This window comes from Protopterus annectens, chromosome 7.part0 (assembly GCF_019279795.1).
Source record: "Protopterus annectens isolate FY-2018-M chromosome 7.part0, PAN1.0, whole genome shotgun sequence".
Lineage (NCBI taxonomy): Eukaryota > Metazoa > Chordata > Ceratodontiformes > Protopteridae > Protopterus > Protopterus annectens.
This window is the reverse complement of record NC_056739.1, coordinates 1237932076-1237952049: the sequence shown is the minus strand read 5'-3', so window position 1 is coordinate 1237952049 and position 19974 is coordinate 1237932076. Positions and strand designations below refer to the sequence as shown.

The window sequence follows — 19974 nt, the reverse complement described above, 5'->3', positions numbered from 1 at the left end:
AAGCAGTAGGAGCTGCCAAAATGTCCTGTAAAATTGCAGTGGCAAAACCAGCCCTAGATTTAGAGTAAAGTGGAAGGTGGTAATGCTTAGAGAAAGTATGCACTGAACTCCAAGTAGCTGCCTCTAAAATATCTTTAGTTGCCACCCCTTAAAAAGCTGTAGAAGTGGCAGTAGCCCTAGTGGAATGAGGCCTAATCCCAGCTGGAATCTCCTTACCATGATGGGAATAACAGAAAGCAATACAAAACCCAATCCACTTAGAAATAGTTTGTTTTGACACAGGCTTGCCCTGAGAACCCAAAGCAAATGAAACAAATAACTGCTGAGACTGCCTGAACCCTTTAGTTCTGCTCAAATAATATCGCAACTGCCTGTGTATATCCAAAGTGTGCAAAATCTTTTCCCCTTTATTTTGGGGGTTTGCATAAAAAGTAGGCAAATGAATAGTTTGGTTTAAAGCCACACTAGAAACCACTTTAGGCATAAAGGAAGGATTAGTACGCAAAGTCACCCTATCCTTATGGAAAATTAAGAAAGGCTCAACTGCCATAAGGGCCTGTAATTCAGAAACCCTTCTCGCAGAGGTAATGGCCAACAAAAAGCAGTCTTCCATGATAAATATTTCAACTCAGCAGTAGCTGCAGGCTCAAAAGGTTGTAGAGTGAGTTTCTCCAACACAAAATTGAGATCCCAAGCAGGAGTAGGAGCTCTCGTGGGGTCTTATATTCTTTGCCCCTCTAAGGAATTGCTTAAACAAAGGATGAGAAAACAAAGGTGGGTCACAGTCATAGTGAGCAGAAATTGCTGCAGCATGAACTTTAATAGAAGAGAAGGACAAACCTTTGTCCAGTAACTCAGTAAGATACTGAAGAGCCACACTTAAATTAGGCTTAGAAACATCAAATTCCTTTGCTGTACTCCAAAATAAAAATCTCTTCCATTTATCTGCGTACACTTTCCTTGTACTAGGCCTTCTGGCCTCCAAAATAACATTTAAAACTTGCTGTGGAAGCTGAGACCCTCCAGGGTTTAAAACAGAATATGCCAGGCTGTTAGGTGAAGAGAGTGAAGCTTGACATTGATTAAATGACTGTTCTCCTGAGACAGCAGGTGTGGAATCGAAGGCAAAGGCCATGGAGGCTCCCGTACCAGACTTCTCAGTAATGGGTACCAGTGCTGTCGAGGCCAATCTGGAGCTATTAAAATCATCTTTGGCTTGTCCTGTCTGACCTTCAGGAGTACCTTTGGGAGGAGAGGCAGAGGTGGAAAGGCATACACATGAAGACTGCTCCAATTGAATGAAAGAGCATCCACTTTCCAAGCTGTGGGATGAAACCTTTTTGTGCAAAACTTTGGCAGCTGGTAGTTTAGTGGAGAAGCGAACAGATCTATGTCTGGAGTTCCCCATAACACTGTCAATTTCTGAAATACATGAGGATCCAATTTCCACTCGTGGGGATCCATAATTTGTCTGCTCAACATATCTGCTAAGGAGTTCTGTGCTCCCGGCAGAAACCTTGCCTGAAGATTTAGCTGTAAACTGAGAGCAGTCTCCCACAAAATCATTGCTTGTCTGCATAGAGGATAAGAATGTGTTCCCCCTTGCTTGTTGATGTACCACATGACAGTTGTGTTGTCTGTTAGAACCAACACCTGCCCAGGAAGAAGTAAATCCTTGAAAGCTATCAATGCAAATTGGACTGCTAACATCTCCTTCAAGTTGATATGTAGATGTTGAAGTCTGGCAGGCCACGTGTCTTGTACCCACTTTCCATTTAGATGAGCTCCCCAAGCTTTGTCTGAGGCATCTGTCGTTAGAATCTGACTCGCCTCTGGCCGGGTCACAGAGAGTCCCTTGTTTAGGTGACATTCCTGAGCCCACCACAAAAATTCCTTTTGAATGCAAGGTATTATCTGAATGACAGTGTCCATATCTTGGCAGTGCTGTGTCCATACATTTTGAGATACCATTGCAGCTTCCTCATATGCAGTTTGGCATTGGGAAGCAACAGAATACAAGATGCCATGAACCCCAAGGCTTGAAGGACTGTCCTTGCAGTCAGCCTGGACTGATGAGACAATTGATGGAAGTAAAGAGAAAGATTCTTTTGTTTGTCCGGGGTCAAAAAGGCCATCTGGGATGCTGTATTCAGTCTCACACCCACAAAGCACATGTCCTGAGAGGGTACTAGACTGGACTTTATTTCGTTCACAGAATACCCCAGGCATCTTAGCACTGCTATCACATATTGTAAATGATGAAGAAGTTCGTCCTTTCCTTGGGCCAGAATCAGGCAATCGTCCAAATAAGGATATATCTGTATTCCTCTTAGCCTGAAGAAAGCTATCACTGGAGCCAGAACCTTCGTGAACACTCTGGGCGCAGTAGATAAGCCAAAGGGCAATGCAGAGAACTGATAATGAGAAGTCCCAGCTCGAAAACGCAGATACTTCCTGCAACTTATAGCCTGATAGGAACATGAAGGTAAGCCTCCTTGAGATCCAGAGTCACCATCCAGTGATCTTTGCCCAGCAGAGGTAAAAGCTGTTGTAACGTTAACATTTTGAACTTGGGAATGTCCAGATAAGTGTTGAGGATAGATAAATCCAAAATTGGTCTCCACGTGTTCCCCTTCTTTGGTACTAGGAACAGGCGAGAATAAAATCCTAGGCCCACTTCTGGCAGAGGGACCGGTTGTATGGCCCCTATTTGGAGCAGCAGAGAAATTTGTTTGTGAGCCTCTAGTCTTTGCTGAGGAGGAACGTCCGGCATGCCTTTGAAAGGAGGCAAGGTATGGAAATAAAACCTGTAACCTTGGTGTATGATATCTAATACCCATCTGTCTTGGGTAATCAAACTCCAATTTTCCTTGAAGAGCGCCAACCTTCCTCCCAAAGGTGCTGCCAGGCAAGAAGGATCTGGCAGCTGAAAAGGTAGGTCATTGGGCCTGTTTACGAAAGGACTGGCCCCTGCCCTCACCCGAAGATTGTGCAGGAGAACTCCCTGTTCTAGGTCTGAAGGAACTCTGAGCTCTGCCCCTACCATGTCTAGATCTACCCCTAGACTGTGAATCATAAGAAGGGTACGTCCACCCCTTAGCAGGCCAATTCCTACTAAACTTCGGAGGCTGAACTTGCAAAAAATCTTTAACAGTCTGCATAGACTTAGCCTGGTCTTCCATTTTCTTCAGGACTGACTCCACAGGTGAACCAAACAACACATCAGACTGTAAAGGAGCATCCAAAATCCTTGTCTTAACATGTTCAGATAAATTCTGATCCCTCAGCCAGGCGTGCCTGCGAAGAACTGACCCAGTGGCAGCCACCCTAGACGAGGCCTGTACAGCATCAAAACCACATTGTAAAGAATGCTTACCCACCTGTTCAGAAACATGTACCAAATCTTGTAATTCTTTACACTCAATGCCTTCCGCCAGAGCATCTACCTTAGACTTCAATTGAGAAAGAAGATAGTTTTGATATTTCAACATGTGAAACTGGCAATTCAAAGCCCTCATAGCTAAGGTGGAAGAAGTATAGACTTTCTTTCCCCATCTATCCAAAGCTCTGGCCTCTTTATCTGGAGGAACCGGATTTTTACAACAGAGGCCTTGACACCCTTAGGTCCCTGACTAACAGTTTCTGGGTCTGCCCTAGGACTCTTATAAAGATATTTATGAGCCTCAGGCACCCTGTAATACCTATCCGGTTTAACAGGAGCAGGAGGCAAAGAATCAGGATTAAGTGAAGCCTCTGCAAACGCATCTTCCACAACATCCAGAACAGGTGGTATAGCCAAAGGCCTATGCTGGGGTAAAAGCAAAAATTCCCTAAGCCTTTTCCTGGAATCAGAGAAGTCCTGACCTTCCCACTTAAAATGTTCCCTCATGGAATGAAGAGTCTCTGAAAAAGAAAAATCCTCTGGAGGAGAAGCAGAAGGAGTCGAATCATCTGCCTCAGAATCAGAATAAGGAGAGTACTCCTGCAAGTCTTCAGCCGAAGACTCTGAAACATCTGAAGCCTGCTCAAAACTCCCCAACTCTGGTTCCACCCTAGGCCTCTTATCTGGAGGGGGCAAAGAACCTCTAATCAAAGTAATTAAATCTTCTGCCATTTTAAGCATGTGCTTCTTGGGCACAGATCCTGTAGAACTAGGAGTGACACCAACAGAAGCTAAACCTGGCCAGCCTCTGGGAGAAGCCTTGGAAACAGAAGGAGAGGGCCTAACCACCCTAGGAAGGGAGGGGAGTACAGTAATCTGAGAAGCCCCTTCAGCCTGACCTGCCTCCTGAGAGGCCACATCCTGCAATAACAAAGTCTCCCCCTGGGACTCCAGAGAAGCCTCCGGCGGAACCACCGGTTCCACTGACGCCTCTAAAGAACCGGCGTCCGGTACGGACGACTCTTCTTGCCTGGGCTTAGCTGCTTTGTCTTTGCGCTTCTTCGAAGAAGCGGGCGTCGGAGCATCTGACGGCATCTTATAATTGCACCGCTTCCCAAAGACCAACCTGGCACGATCTAACCTTCGCTTAATAGTGCGCTTATTGAACCTAGCACAAAAGCGACACCCAACAACATCGTGCTCAGGCCCCAAACAAGGAATACACAAAGTATGATAATCTCTATGCGGTATCTGTTTCCCACAAGAAATACAGTTATTCACTTTTCTGACATCCGATAAACCACTGAGGCAAGAAAAACTAAAATATTCCCCAACGGGGTACTTAGCCAACTTTGACTCGGTCTGAAACTCCGAATTCGAAAAATTTCAGAACGCCGAACGGCACTTGCAACGCTGCTTCTGCATCGGACCATGCGGCAAAAAAGACTGAGGATATGACGTCGGTCATGTGCATTTGTACCCTGACGTCCTGATGTCAGTCTTAAGCGCCTTGACCGACGTCAGCCTAATACTTTGATATTCGGGCCGACCGAGGACAGCGGACTACCCAAGTGTAAGGACTGCAGCAATGTGAGATGAAGAACATCCTGCTGTACTTCTTGTTGTGGGGGCAAGGCAAGCAGATTACAGTAAGGTTGACCCCCATCAACAGAAAATCCTCTCTGCTAATAAATGACTGAGAGACCACTCATGAGGCATAAGAATAGACCTGCTGAGTTTGTCTGCTAGTATGTTGGATTTCTCCATGATGTGCATTGCCGTAAGAAAGTGGTTCAAGGAGATCACCCACTGCCACATTATCATTGCTTCTCAACAAAGGGGATAGGATTGGGTTCTCCCCTGTTTGTTGATGTACCAAACCATGGACATAATTGTCTGAACAGCAATCGTCCCCAGAGAAGGAAATGTTGAAAAGCTTGCAATGCTAGTAGGACTACCCTCGTCTCCTGAACACTGATGCACAGATTGGTCTCTTCTGGGGACCATATGCCTTGGACTGTCCACCCCAACTTGGAGGCATCTGTGGTCACTGTGGTTACTGGGGCTGGAAATACCAAGGGATGTCCTTGATGACCTTCGGTAGACTGTACTCACCAAAGCAGGTAATCTCTGCATACTCAGATCACCTTTATTGGTGAGGACACTTGATGTTGAAGAAATGGCCAGGGAACAGCTAGAGTCCACTCTAAAGAACATGCATATAAAATCAAGCCATAATAAATAAGGTTACAGCAGCCACCATAGACCATATAGCTTGAAGGATCAGTCGTACGGGGGAGAGGAATGAGAAAGAATCTGTGTCATCTGACATCTTACAGACCGTACTCTGCTTGAAGGAAGAAAAACTAGTTGACTGCTGGTGTCCAGGCAGGCACCTATAAACTCCAAGATTTGGACAGGAAGAAAATGAGACTTGGAATAGTTGATCGTGCTGCCTAAAGAGTGGCAAAGGTATAGCAGGCAGTCCTTGGCTTTTTCAAGGAGATGCCTGGTTGGGGAAGTGAGAAGCCAGTTTGTCTAGGTATCTGAGCAGTCTCAGATGAGCTGTTACCACTGCCATACACTTGAACATCCTTGGGGCTGTGGTGAGACCAAAGGGCAGAGGTCTGAATGACAGTGACTGGCCCTCAGCCAAAAAGCACAGATATTTTTGGGAGCTTCTGCTCATCTTGAGAGTGGCAGGAATGGCAGAATGGACTGAACTGTGACCATCCGGAACATGGAGTTCTTTACAAACTGACAGCTTGCAGAGATCCAGAATTGGTCCCAGGGCCCCTGTCTTCTTCGGCACTAGAAAGAACCTTGAATAAGTTCCAAATCCTCTCTGGTCTGGTGGAACCTCTTGGATGACTCTTGTCTTGCAGCTTGTGAATTTCTAAGGCTGCTAACTCCCATTGACTGGGTGGAACCATCAGGGAGTCTTTTCTTTTTCGTTAACGGGATTTGCAAAAAGGTAATGAAATAGCCTCTGGGTAATAGCTTTTGCAACCAAGTGTAATTTGTGACTGATGCCCAGGCTTCTGGGTGCAGAAATGAACTTCGCTCGACAGCATCCAGAGCAGTTAGGCAACCCTTCAGGAATGCTGGAAGGGTTCATCCGAGAAGGAATCTTGAAACCCTTGATTTTGTGAGCCTCCTTTGCCGTGATGGTGGTGTCTTCCACTGGAACTCCATCCTGCCTCTAGCGGATGTTTTCCCCCCATAAGTCCTGGAAAGGACCTTGTGACTTATGGAACCACATCTTTCTACCTCTGCACAGATTCCTAGAAAAGGATCTTTGTGGCATAGAAAAACATATTCCCATGGCAGACCGGGTCTTCTTGTTTTCCTCACTGCAGGAGGGCATCTCTAACAGTTGGGCCAAACAAAGATCATTCACCAATGGACTATGCCTGAACCTGCCATCTGTGAGGTACCTTCAAGCTGCATGGGAGATCAACCTCATGGATGCATTAGAGATAGACTGGAGGGTGACCGGTTGTGAAGATAACAGTTTGTGTTCCTCCAAGACATGGACCCGGGAAGAAATTTGGAAAGCTCTTTAACCCAGTCTCCCTGCAATCTAATGAAATGTACCAAATAATTCAGTTACCATAGAGTAAAGGTCGCTGAGGTGTAAACTCTCTTTCCAAATCTGTCCATTGCCCTGGATTCCCTATTAGGGGATGAACAGAAGATCTTTAATCAGCTAGCTCTTTTTTAGTGGCCATTATTTATTTATTTATTTAAATTTGTTGACCGGGAGTGTCCGACTGGACATAGGTCCATTTTCAGCGGAGGCCCGGGGAGAAAAGCTCCACAGTTAAAATAAACAGACAGTATTTACATTGGATTACATAGTGATTAACAATTTACATAGCAATTACTTGCAACATATTTACAGACGAAGAACATAGTACATCAGTAGACAACTCGAATCTTTATCTGTGAAGTGCCACAACCATGGCATCTACCAGCACCCCTTTACTCCAGTAATACCTATCTTTGGGAAGGGCAAGAAATTTGCCAGAATGACAGGGAATGGGGTCTACGGTATCTGGTTTCTTCCATGCCCAAGACACTAGATCTATAAACTCATCAATGGGGTGGGGGTGTAAACCAGGACATAGATGGGCCAGACCTGAAAGCTTCCAGAAACCCTGGCTACTCTTGGGAAGGGGGACTGGAATACTATCCACCATTCTGGCTAAGGATTTCTAGACCATCTCCAAAGGAGATTCTTCTGGTGAAGACCTTGGGGACCCCTCCCCTTCATCAAAGTCAGTGGCTTTGGTGATATTTTCCTGAGGGGAATCTATGTGCCTCCTTTTGCAGGATCACTTCTGGGGGAGCTCCTCAGTGGGATGATCTGGAGAGGTGTCAGAAGATACAGTAAGTTCCTGGAAAGGAGCTGTCTAGATGCTCAAATGAACCAGCTGTCCCTGTGGGATAGGCTGATGGGGCTCTGAACCTGGACTTAATGGTGGCAGAGGGGTTGGATCCAAAGTAGTAAGAGTAGATTGGCTTCTCAGATGAGAGAAAGCCCTCTCTTCCACCTCGAAGGCAGAAGGCCCGGCAGAAGCAGTGGCTGGCCACACCGGAGCTGAAGTCCTTTTCTCTACTAAACCCTGACCCTATCCAGGCTCCTGTTATGAGGGAGGAGTCAGACCAGAGTTGCCCAATGTTGAAGGAAAGGGCCTGAGTTTATCCAGTGCTGAAGGGAAGGGATGGCTCAGACAACCTCAGATTTGACTCTAGCTCCCCCAGGATCCGGTGCCGAAGCTTCATCTCCAAGGATTGTCCTATTCTAGGGGGATTGGTACCAAATGAGTCAGGGATGCAGTTGGAGACGAAGACCTAGCTAACTTCAAATTAGACACATTGACTTTCAGAATTCTCAGATCCAAGGTCTCTGTAACAGTCAGATGGATCAAAGGAGGAGAAATAAATGGATGAGAAGTAGGTCAGAGACTCCTGGATCTGAATGGAAACAGAGCCGATAACACCCCTATCGGAATCTGAGCCCAGAGAAATTTCCTTATCACCCTTATCCACATTTGCTTTGGATAGGCTCTGGGAAGAACTGACAAAGGATGAAGTGGACAGGGGACGAGACCTCCTTAGTGTTTCTTGAAGGAAAGGTGAACTAAGCTGTGGGGAAACAGGTTTCAGAGTAAAGCAAGGAGATTGGGTTTGAGGAGATTTAGTTGCCCCCACAGTTGGATCTGAAGGGAGTTGGATCTGAAGTTTTTGCAATTTTTGTTGGCAGCTCCGAGGCTTGAGTTGATTTCAGAGAATGAGCAGGAGACCATGTTCTATGTTCTCTCGACTCCAAGGAAGACTTTTGTTTCTTGGTGGGGGTTTCAGCCCCTGAAACTGAAGCAGGTGAAGTAAACAGAAGCAGGAAGCAACCCTTTCAAAACCAACTTGGTGGTGTCAATCACACAAGGCACTAAAGTTAAATCCAGTACAAATAGAACCAGAAGTGTCATGGTGGGCTGGTCCCAAACAGTACACACACTCCCTGTGGGCATCAGAATTCAGTATTTTGTGCCTACAGGAACTCCACTTTTTAAAACCTGTATGTTTTCCGGCCATGACAGGAAAAACATATATATATATATATTTTAAAGAGAAAGAGCGTATTGATGATGGTAATGAAGCAATACTCTATGACAGAGTAAGAAGGTAAAGGAGGAGGGAAGAAGTACCAACAATGGTATTAGAGCTACCCATGAAGAAGGGTAAGAAAGAGGAAGTAGCGAATAATAACAGAAACCTGAAAACTCTGAAAGGATGGAAGGGTGAAAGAGAAACTGAGATAGGTAGCACAAATTTGGTAAATTGCACTTACAACTCACAAGTGTAACACCTTACAAGCTTGAGAGAGTACAAGCCGCATCTGAAGTGAAGCAGCAGCAAATGAGATCTGGGGTACTACTATTACGCACTCCTCTCATAAAATGCACACTGTTTCCAACTTACATCCCCACAGTATCTTTTCTGGTGCTGTATTTTCTTAAACTTCTTAATTCATTTCCTCTTTTCTTACTGTCAGCCTATAAACTTGCAACTCAGTTTTTTTTTCAATAGTTTATATAATGTGTAAAAAAAAGGGGGGGGGGGCAAAAAGTGTATTAATTTCCCCATACATTTTATACTCTATCTTATCTTGCAACTTAGTATAATTTTAACTCCAACATTTCAGATTTATATCACAAAATTACATCATATTGCATTGTTTAAAAATTGAGTTGTACAGCACTATATAACTCTCTTTCATTTACACTTTGTACTGTTCTTTCAGTTTACAGTATGCAACAGATTATTATCTGTAAATTGCATGTTTATAAAAAAGCTTTTCTACCTGGGCCTCCACTCAAAAGGGTCTTTTTAATCCCAACTGGACTAACCTGGTAAACGTATGCCAATGATTAACATACTCAGAGTTATAGTAACAGTTTTACTTTTTCCAATAAGTTATTTGTTCTTTATTTTGAGTTCTTAATTATTACCTCAAATGTCCTACCTGCCTTTCCCTACTGCTGCCCTCTGTGTGTTTAAACTGTATGCCTAATGTTTCTCCTACTTGCAAGCTTATTTCAAATTCTGTTAATCTCTGGCCTAACACACCACTGCTGTCTCTGCATTTTAGCTGTTCTGCACCCCCACCCCATCCACAAGTCTTCTTGAAGTCTGTCCACATGGTATATGTTCTTTACCTAAGTAGGGGTTCTGTATGGACTCTTGTTCTCTCCCATTCCTGGATATTCTGCCTTTTCTATGCCTTTCACAAATTAGTTTTTCTTCTCACCCAGAAGTGTTCTACCACATGTCCTCATGTAGTCATTCGATTTGGTGTATTCTTCCCCTGTGTAGAGGCTCTGTGTGTTCTTCTCCTAGACAGTTTTTCTTTGGTGCGCCATTCATAAATTAAGAGTATAATTTAAAAAGCGAAAAAAACCTAGATAGTTCAGGCAGACAGCTAGCAGAAACCTACCCTAGGATGCTTAAGTGGATGTAATTCACTTCAGTGACTTGTCAGCCTTCTTTGGTGCAAAGACAGTAGAATCCCAATTCTTCCACAGTCTGCAATGACAGCACTGATTAGGACAGGCTCCTACTGAAAAATGAGGAATGAATGAAGGACAGAGCAATGGAGGCAAAACGTGATGACAGACATGATGGGATGATTAGTGCAACAATAAGATAAAAATAAAAATGGAACTGTACATTATTGGCACATCGTGCCGTTACGTGGAGTCCTATTTGTTACCCTTCATGTATATACCCAAGACACAGCATTAAGTTTTGCAGACATTTTTACAGTCCGTTATGGCTATTGATGAATGGCTGAAAGCCCAAATACTGATCACAATCAACTTTAAAAATAGCACCAGTAAGTAGCTAACTCTTGCCCATTTTTTTCATATATGTGAGCCTATCTTACCCACATAAATTACTACTAAGCAATGTTTGTTTCATTTCTTGCTTTCAGAATTGCTTTATGAAAATACTTTCCTGCTGGGATTTGAAACTCCTGCACACTGCAGTTCACAAGGTGGGATTTTCAAGCCAGTGCAAGAAGGTTAACACTATGCCACAAGCCATGAAAATGTGCAATTTGTATATAAAGCCGCACTCCTGTTATCTAAACTTTCCACTTTTTTTCTGTATGATAGAATATTAAAACTATGAAATGTATGCATTAAAATATCAATAACCACCAAAGGCAAATCCACATTTAAATTGGTCACATTTACAACACATCAAGTCTCAATATTCTGATGTACAGCAAACTCGCAATACATCTACTGCTACAGATCACTAATGTGACAAATGCCAGTGTTCCAAGTCTAGCTACATTTTCCTCCAGAACAAATTGAGATTTTGTTTTCTTTGTAAAATCAACATTGCACAAGCACCACAAAATTGTTGCTATATATTTTCTTGAGGCACAATTTACAGCTATGTTGGTTCGGAACTATAACCCAAAAATACTGACAAATTACTATACTGGAGAACCCTTTTCAACTGGTGAATGCAACCTCAATGTATGTTATTTTTTTTTCCATAATACCTTATACAAGGCACAGATATCACCTTCAGATTTAGACAAGTGATTCAGCCACCAAGAAATTTTCTGTTCTTTGTCCAAATGCAGTAGTAACAAATCCATATCTCAGCATGGCCAAATGCCTGTTTACATAACCTAAAAGCAACAGGGCACATAAAAACGATTTACAGCTGCCATATTACCATGAGCACATTTTATTGATACAGCATATCTGTACAGAGACTACAAAATTAAGAGAATGTGGCTGGAATCTGAAAAAAAATTACCTGCCTTTTGTGTAATACTGACATGTAGCTCACAATCACACCTGTATCTGATACTGCTACGTGTTTGTTTTCTTTGTGGGTATGAGGAAGATGTTGGAACTAACATGAATAAAAAGAAATGTTTCCCTAGACAACAGGATTATTCTCCTCCTTGGTCAAATCACTGCATCGAAATTCTAGCAAAAGTACAAATTAAACAGAAATACCTTAACAGTGAATTTGCCTTATCACACACCCCGTGTCTCCCATAACTGCTTTTGAACTACATAGTGGAGTTGTTTTGAAACAATACATCTAAAATAGCAAAATGAAGCACAGGGGTTCAGTACCCCACATATTCATAACAAGACAAATACAATCTGCATACAAACTGATAAATGTGTTTCAAGATCTGCAACAAGAACATATGGCAATGGTGTGCAAATGTCAGCATGTGGATAACACCATATACACCTCTGCTACTTTTTTTCTGACACCGTAATTGTGTCTTAAGTTTAGTGAGCTACATATACAAAATAATAACGCAATAATTGCCTAGGTAAGTTAAAAGTGTGTTTGTGTCTTTCGGCTTTTCCCGGTTAAGGGTCGCCACAGCGGAACTCCGGTCCACTAATGATTGGCAGTTGATTTTTACGTACCGGCTTGCCAGGCCTGACGCACAACCTTCAATGAAGGAACACCCATTCATGCGTAAGTTAAAAGTGTAGCATATCTAAAAGACAACGGTTAAAGTGGTGCATGGATATCTCTGCTTGAAAACAAAAGTGTTGCTCACAACAGTCTTTTCTTCATCATCAGTGCCACAACTATTGTGAAACTCTAGAAGAATATTCTACATTCTTTTCCTCAATGCTAAAGAATGCTTATGCATGCCAAGGAAACAAACACTACAACCAAAGAGATTTTTCATACAAAAAATAATACTTACTTCAGTGACAAGGAGTAGTCATTCTTGCTTGTTTCACTATTTCGGACTAAGTAGCTGGCTTCTTTACACAACCTCAAAAGATTTTCTGCATCCGTCCTACTGATTGCACCATGATACCAACTAATTGGGAGATGAAAGTTATGTTAATAAGGAAAGCATGCACAGCGGACAGGGTTACCCTAACAAAATGTTATATCAAGAAAACCTGACACAATTATAAAGCAAGGACTGTTACTAGATCTAACATGGTAAGAAATATAATAAAAGAAAAATGATAAAAGTGAAAGAAATGCTAGCCTTATACAGATACTAGAATTAGGGCAGTGTCACTACAACAGGACAGGGACTGTACATGGAAAAGAATCAAGCAGTCAAACTGAGCAAAATATACTGACTCGAAAATGAAACCAGACCATCTATCCCGCTCATCATTTAGAACTTAACAGTATAGTATTTTTGTTACCTTGCTCAAGTACTTTCTATACCACGTTTCCTTTGTAATTATGCTCATGCTTGCTTCATTCATTCATTCTCATGCTTAGGATTTCAAAGGAGCCACAGCCAATCCCAGTGCTTGATGGGTGCAAAGCAGAGAAACTAATCCTAGATGGAATGCTAGTCCACCTCTTGAATTCATACATTAATTTTCCCTAGGAGTAATTTGAAGGTTCACCGCTTCATCTATGGCACTGTTGCAGAATGTAGGACAAAACCTGGCAAAAATACACATGGACATGGTGGGGAGGTGGGATACAGGAAGGCTCTACTGAGAAAACATCAAACTGGGTACCAGACTCAAGAACATACAACTGGTAGGTAACAGTGTTAAGTGGTGTGACAGTGTGCTTGCTCATTAGCTTAAAATTATTTCCACTACAGGATGGCTGTGGATAGGCTTTGGCTGTTAAACTAAGGGAAGGGTAAATTCTGCACCCCAGAAAACACCCTGAGGCATTGGGGAGGAGAATTGCACCCCTAGGTGGTGGATGAGCATACCAAATGTGATGTAGTGCTTCAAATCAAGCTGCACCTTCAAAAACTGTAGGCAATGCTGGTGTGGATCCTAGCTAATATGACAACCCCAAAAACTAATTGATGGTTTGTACTTTCTACTCAAAGGAAATGCAAAGATTAAGATCCAAACTGAGCAGGGATCTCCCAAGATGGCTGTACTCTGAAAAGCAGGCTGTTGAGAGCTCTCCCAGTGTGAAAAAGAAAAGTGGGTACTTTTCCGTTAAACCCCAACCAGTTTGCGCTGCTGTGTTTTGCCGCTATTTTGTTGGCACTTTGGATTGCCTTCTTTCCTACCTGTCTACTTGCATATCCACAGCTGCTCCTTTTATCGCCTGTACCCCGAAGGCTGTCCCACAGGAAACGCTGAAAAAAAGTTGCATGGAAGATTGGAAAATTCCAGCAGCAAAGCAGTGTGTGTGTGTGTCTTTTGGGGGGGAGGGACACTGCTAGTCCTCACCAGCAAGAGCAGCCCTCCTCTGCTGTCCAGACGGCCGGGTTTTGATAGCATATGTTTTCTCTCCCAACTGTCATGTAACAGGCATGCAGTGTTACTTAAAGTGAGTATGAAAGAACTAATGTAGAAAAACCCGTTTCTCTGATGGCTGCTACAGACATGTGACTGGAATGGTATTGGTATACCTTTAATACTCAGATATTTTAATAGGCAGGAGATTAGGATCAGATCGCTGATCATAGCCTACTTGTTGTGTGTTTGAAATTTGGATGTCAAGAAGCCCAATCTGAGAACATATATTAAGTTATTTATGACCGAAGAGATCCGATCCTAATTATTTTACTGCATGGAAAAGGGTGTGGAAGGGTGACTGTCGAGCCATCTCCAAAGTATCCAACACCTTTTATAAAGTGGAACAAATGAGCACATTTTGAACACTTGCATACAAATTTAACCCAGCTTCAGCTGCAAAGTTCACAGCAGGGGTAATACTATTTCTTTATCCATATTTTTCCTGATGGATTATTCTGTTTTAGCCTTGATATTTGTTATATGCATCACAACAATGAACATAACTATCTGCAACAGCTTGGATAGCCTTTTTTGTGTATTTGTTTTTATGTCATCTTCGTCAGTGGTGTAGGAAAGCAGACAATCCAAAGTGCCGACGAAATAGCGGCAAAACACAGCAGCGCAAAGTGGTAGGGGTTTAAAATACAGTTTTGTACCTACCATAAATGTAGATGTTTGAAGATCCACATTGCTGCAGTCATAACCTGTGGGTAGTCCGCTGTCCTCGGTCGGCCCGAATACCAAAGTGTTAGGCTGGCGTCGGTCATGGTCGCTCAGATCTGACGTCAGTACGCCGTGGTATTAAAGCGCATGACCGACGCCATATCCTCAGTCTTTCTTGCCCCAGATGTCAGAAGGCCTTAAAAAGAAGGGCCATAGCCAAAAATAGAAAAATACCCAATCACCAAAATAGCAACAATAGATACACCACAAACCACACAGCCACCCCAAACTACAGAGGGGAAGGAGGGAGGGTAAATTAGACTGCAGCAATGTGGATCTTGAACATCTACATTTATGGTAGGTACAAAACTGTACTATGTTCTTCATCTCACATTGCTGCAGTCATAACCTGTGGGTAGAATCCCAAAGCAAAGGTAAAGGGAGGTTGGTAAAATCAGATAGCATTAGGAGCTGCTAACATGCCCTGTAAAACTGCAGTGGCAAACCCAGCCCTAGATTTGGAATAAAGAGGAAGATGGTAATGTTTAGAAAAAGTGTGCACTGAACTCCAGGTAGCTGCCTCCAAAATATCCTTAGTAGCTACTCCCTTAAAAGCAGTAGAAGTGGCAGTAGCCCTAGTGGAATGAGGTCTGATTCCAGCCGGAACCTCCTTGCCATGATGAGAATAACAGAAACCAATGCAATGCCCAATCCACTTAGAAATAGTTTGTTTTGAAACAAGTTTTCCTTGAGATCCCAAGGCAAAAGAAATGAATAACTGTTGGGACTGCCTGAACCCTTTAGTTCTGCTTAAATAATAACGTAACTGCCTGTGAATGTCCAAAGAATGCAAAATTTTCTCCCCCTTATTTTGGGGATCAGCATAAAATGTAGGCAGATGAATAGATTGGTTTAAGGCCACATTAGAAACAACTTTAGGCATAAAAGTAGGATTAGTACATAGTGAGACCCTATCCTTATGAAATATCAGGAAGGGTTCAACTGCCATTAGAGCCTGTAATTCAGATACCCTTCTAGCAGACGTAATGGCCAACAAAAAAGCAGTCTTCCAAGACAAAAACTTCAACTCTGAAGTAGCTGCAGGTTCAAAAGGAGGTAAAGTGAGCTTTTCCAACACAAAATTGAGATCCCAGGAAGGAGTAGGAGCTCTACGTGGGGGTCTTATGTTCTTTGCCCCTCTAAGAAATTGCTTGAACAAAGGGTGAAAGAATAAAGGTGGGTCACAGTCATAGTGAGCAGAAATGGCTGCAGCATGAACTTTTACAGAGGAGAAAGACAAACCCTTGTCTAATAATTCTGTAAGATACTGAAGTGAAACACTCAAATTAGGCACTGAAACATCAAAGCTCTTTGTTTTGCTCCAAAGAAAAAATCTCCTCCATTTATCTGCATAAACTTTCCTTGTACTAGGCCGTCTGGCCTCCAAAATGACATTCAGAACTTGTTGAGGAAGCTGCGACCCCCCAGGGTCTAAAACAGAATACGCCAGGCTGTCAGATGCAGGGACTGAATCCTGACATTGCGGAAATGATTGCTTGCCTGGGACAAAAGGTGTGGAATTAATGGCAAAGGCCAAGGAGGCTCCCGTACCAAAGTCCTCAGCAGAGGGTACCAGTGCTGCCGTGGCCAATCTGGAGCTATCAGAATCATGCAAGGCTTGTCCTGCCTGACCTTTAGGAGCACCTTGGGAAGGAGAGGCAGAGGGGGAAATGCATAAATGTGAAGGTTGTTCCAACGGAATGATAGAGCATCCACTTTCCAAGCTTTTGGGTGAAACAGCTTTGTGCAAAACTTTGGCAGTTGGTAATTCAGTGGAGAAGCGAACAGATCTATGTCTGGAGTCCCCCATGCCACCGTCAACTGTTGAAAGACATGAGGATCCAATTTCCACTCGTGGGGATCCACCATCTGTCTGCTCAAAACATCTGCTAAGAAGTTCTGTGCTCCTGGCAGAAACCTTGCCTGAAGGGTGAGGTGCATACTGAGAGCAGTCTCCCACAAAATCATAGCTTGTCTGCAAAGAGGGTACGAATGGGTACCCCCCTGCTTGTTGATGTACCACATGACTGTTGTGTTGTCTGTCTGAATCAACACTTGTCCTGGGTGAAGTAAATCCTTGAAAGCCATCAATGCAAACTGGACTGCTAACATTTCCTTCATGTTGATATGCAAATGTTGTAGTCTGGCAGGCCACGTGTCTTGAACCCATTTTCCATTGAAGTGTGCTCCCCAGGCCATGTCTGAGGCATCTGTCGTTAAGATCTGACTCGCCTCTGGTCGGGTCACAGAGAGTCCCTTGTTTAGGTGACATTCCTGAGCTCACCACAAAAATTCCCTTTGGATGCAAGGTATCATCTGAATGACAGTGTCCAAATCGTGGCAGTGTTGAGTCCATACACTTTTGAGATACCATTGTAGCTTCCTCATATGCAGTTTGGCATTGGGAAGCACCAGAATACAAGATGCCATAAACCCCAAGGCTTGAAGGACTGTCCTTGCAGTCAGCCTGGACCGTAGAGACAATTGTTGGAAGTAAAGGGTAAGATTTCTTTGTTTGTCCGGGGTCAAAAATGCCATCTGAGAAGCTGTATTCAGTCTCACACCCAGAAAGCACATGTCCTGAGAGGGTACTAGACTGGACTTTGTTTCGTTCACAGAATACCCTAGGCACCTTAATACTGCCATAACATACTGTAGATGGTGAAGTAACTCGACTTTGTCTTGATCCAGAATCAGGCAATCGTCCAAATAAGGATAGATTTGTATTCCCCTTAACCTTAAGAAGGCTATCACCGGTGCCAGGACCTTTGTGAACACCCTGGGCACAGTAGATAAGCCAAAGGACAATGCAGAGAACTGATAATGTAAAGTCCCAGCCCGTAAACGCAGGAACCTCCTGCAGCTGGGCCTGATAGGAATGTGAAGATAAGCCTCCAGAGTTACCATCCAGTAATCTTTGCCTAATAGAGGCAGAAGTTGTTGCAAAGTTAACATCTTGAATTTTGGAATGTCCAGGCATGTGTTGAGAATAGACAAATCCAGAATTGGCCTCCAAGTGTTTCCTTTCTTTGGTACAAGAAACAGGCGAGAATAAAATCCTAGGCCTACTTCTGATGGAGGTACCCCCTGGATAGCCCCCATGTTGAGAAGTAAAGAAATCTGTTTGTGAGCCTCCACCTTTTGCTGAGAAGGAACGTCTGGCATACCTTTGAAAGGAGGCAAGGTGTGAAAATAAAACTTGTAGCCTCGATCTATAATGTCCAACACCCATTTGTCCTGAGTGACTAAAAGCCAATTTTTTCTGAAATGTGCCAACTTTCCTCCCAGAGGAGCTGCCAGACAGGAGGGATCTGACAGCTGGAGACACAGGTCATTGGGTCTGTTTACGAAAAGGCTGACCCCTGCCCTCACCTGAAGATTGTGCAGGGGAACTCCACGTCCTAGGCCGAAAAGAACCTTGAGCATGAGCTCTGCCCCTACCACGTCTAGATCTGCCCCTAGACTGTAAATCAGAAGAAGGATAAGCCCATCCCCCTTAGTAGGCCAATTTCTGCTAAACTTAGGGGGCTGCACCTGTAAAAAATCCTTAACTGTTTGCATAGACTTAGCTTTGTCTTCCATTTTCTTCAAAACTGACTCCACAGGAGAACCAAACAGAACTTCAGACTGAAGGGGAGCATCCAAAATTCGAGCTTTAACATGCTCTGACAAATTCTGATCCTTAAGCCAGGCGTGCCTACGAGTAACTGATCCAGTGGCAGCCACCCTGGAAGAGGCCTGAAGAGCATCAAAACCACACTGCAAAGAATGCTTACCCACCTGATCAGAGGCATGAACTAAATCCTGCAATTCCTTACACTCAATGCCCTCTGCCAAAGCATCTACCTTAGATTTCAACTGACTCAGGAGAAAGTTCTGGTACTTCAGCATATGAAACTGGCAATTCAAAGCCCTCATTGCTAGAGTGGAAGAGGTATACACTTTTTTACCCCACCTATCCAAAGCTCTAGAATCTTTATCCATAGGAACTGGATTCTTTACAACAGAAGCCCTGACTCCCTTAGGTCCCTGGCTAATAGTTTCTGGGTCAGCTCTCGGGCTTTTATACAAATATTTATGAGCCTCAGGCACTCTGTAATACCTGTCAGGCTTGACCGGGGCAGGAGGCAAAGAATCAGGATTAAGGGAAGCTTCAGAGAAAACATCCTGAACAACATCCAAAACAGGGGGTATAGCCAAGGGCCTATGCTGTGGTAAAAACAAAAATTCCCTAAGTCTCTTTCTAGAGTCTGAGAAATCCTGACCTTCCCACTTAAAATGCTCTCTCATGGAATGCAGGGTTTCAGAAAAGGAAAAATCCTCTGGGGGGGAAGCAGAAGGACTAGAATCCTCTGCATCTGAATCAGAATAAGGAGGAAAATCCTGAATGTCTTCAGCCGAAGACTCAGAGTAATCTGAAGAATGCTCCAATCCTTCCACCTCTGGCTCTACCCTAGGCCTCTTATCTGGCGGGGGCAAGGAACCCCTGATTAAGGTAATTAAATCTTCTGCCATTTTCAGCATATGCTTTTTAGGTACAGAACCTGCAGAACTAGGGCTGACGCCAGAGGAAGACAAACCAGGCCTGACCTTGGAAGGTACCTTAGAGACAGAAGTAGAAGGCCTAACCACCTTATGCAAAGGAGGGACTACAGAAACCTGAGAGGCCCCCTCAGCCTGACCCGACTCCTGAGAGGCCACATCCAGCAAAACTAAAGGCTCCCCCCGAGACTCAGCTGAAACCTCGGCTGGATCCACAGATTCCACCGTAGTTTCTAAAGAACCGGCGTCCGTAACGGACGACTCATCCTGCTTGGACTTTAACGATTTTTCCTTACACATCTTAGCGGTAGCGGGCGTCGGAGGATCCGACGGCATATTGTAATTACACCGCTTACCGAAGACAAGCCTAGCACAATCTAACCTGCGTTTAATGGTGCGCTTATTAAATCTAGCACAAAAGCGACACCCGACTACGTCGTGCTCAGGCCCCAAGCAAGGAATACAAAGAGAGTGGTAATCCCTATGAGGTATCGGTTTCCCACAAGAAATACAATT

General features: G+C 43.7%; 1 protein-coding gene across 3 annotated transcripts in view; it reads right to left on the bottom strand.

Annotated features, from left to right (window-relative positions):
* SHF (Src homology 2 domain containing F) overlaps positions 1–19974 on the bottom strand; it is a 998232-nt gene that overhangs the window by 187965 nt on the left and 790293 nt on the right. For 2 of the 3 annotated variants that reach the window (XM_044077854.1, XM_044077856.1), the window contains one exon: positions 12654–12773. The exons of the other annotated variant lie outside the window; for it this stretch is intronic. In XM_044077854.1, the coding sequence (XP_043933789.1) occupies positions 12654–12773 (120 nt within the window). The remainder of the gene's footprint in view (positions 1–12653; positions 12774–19974) is intronic. 3 annotated transcript variants of the gene reach the window in all.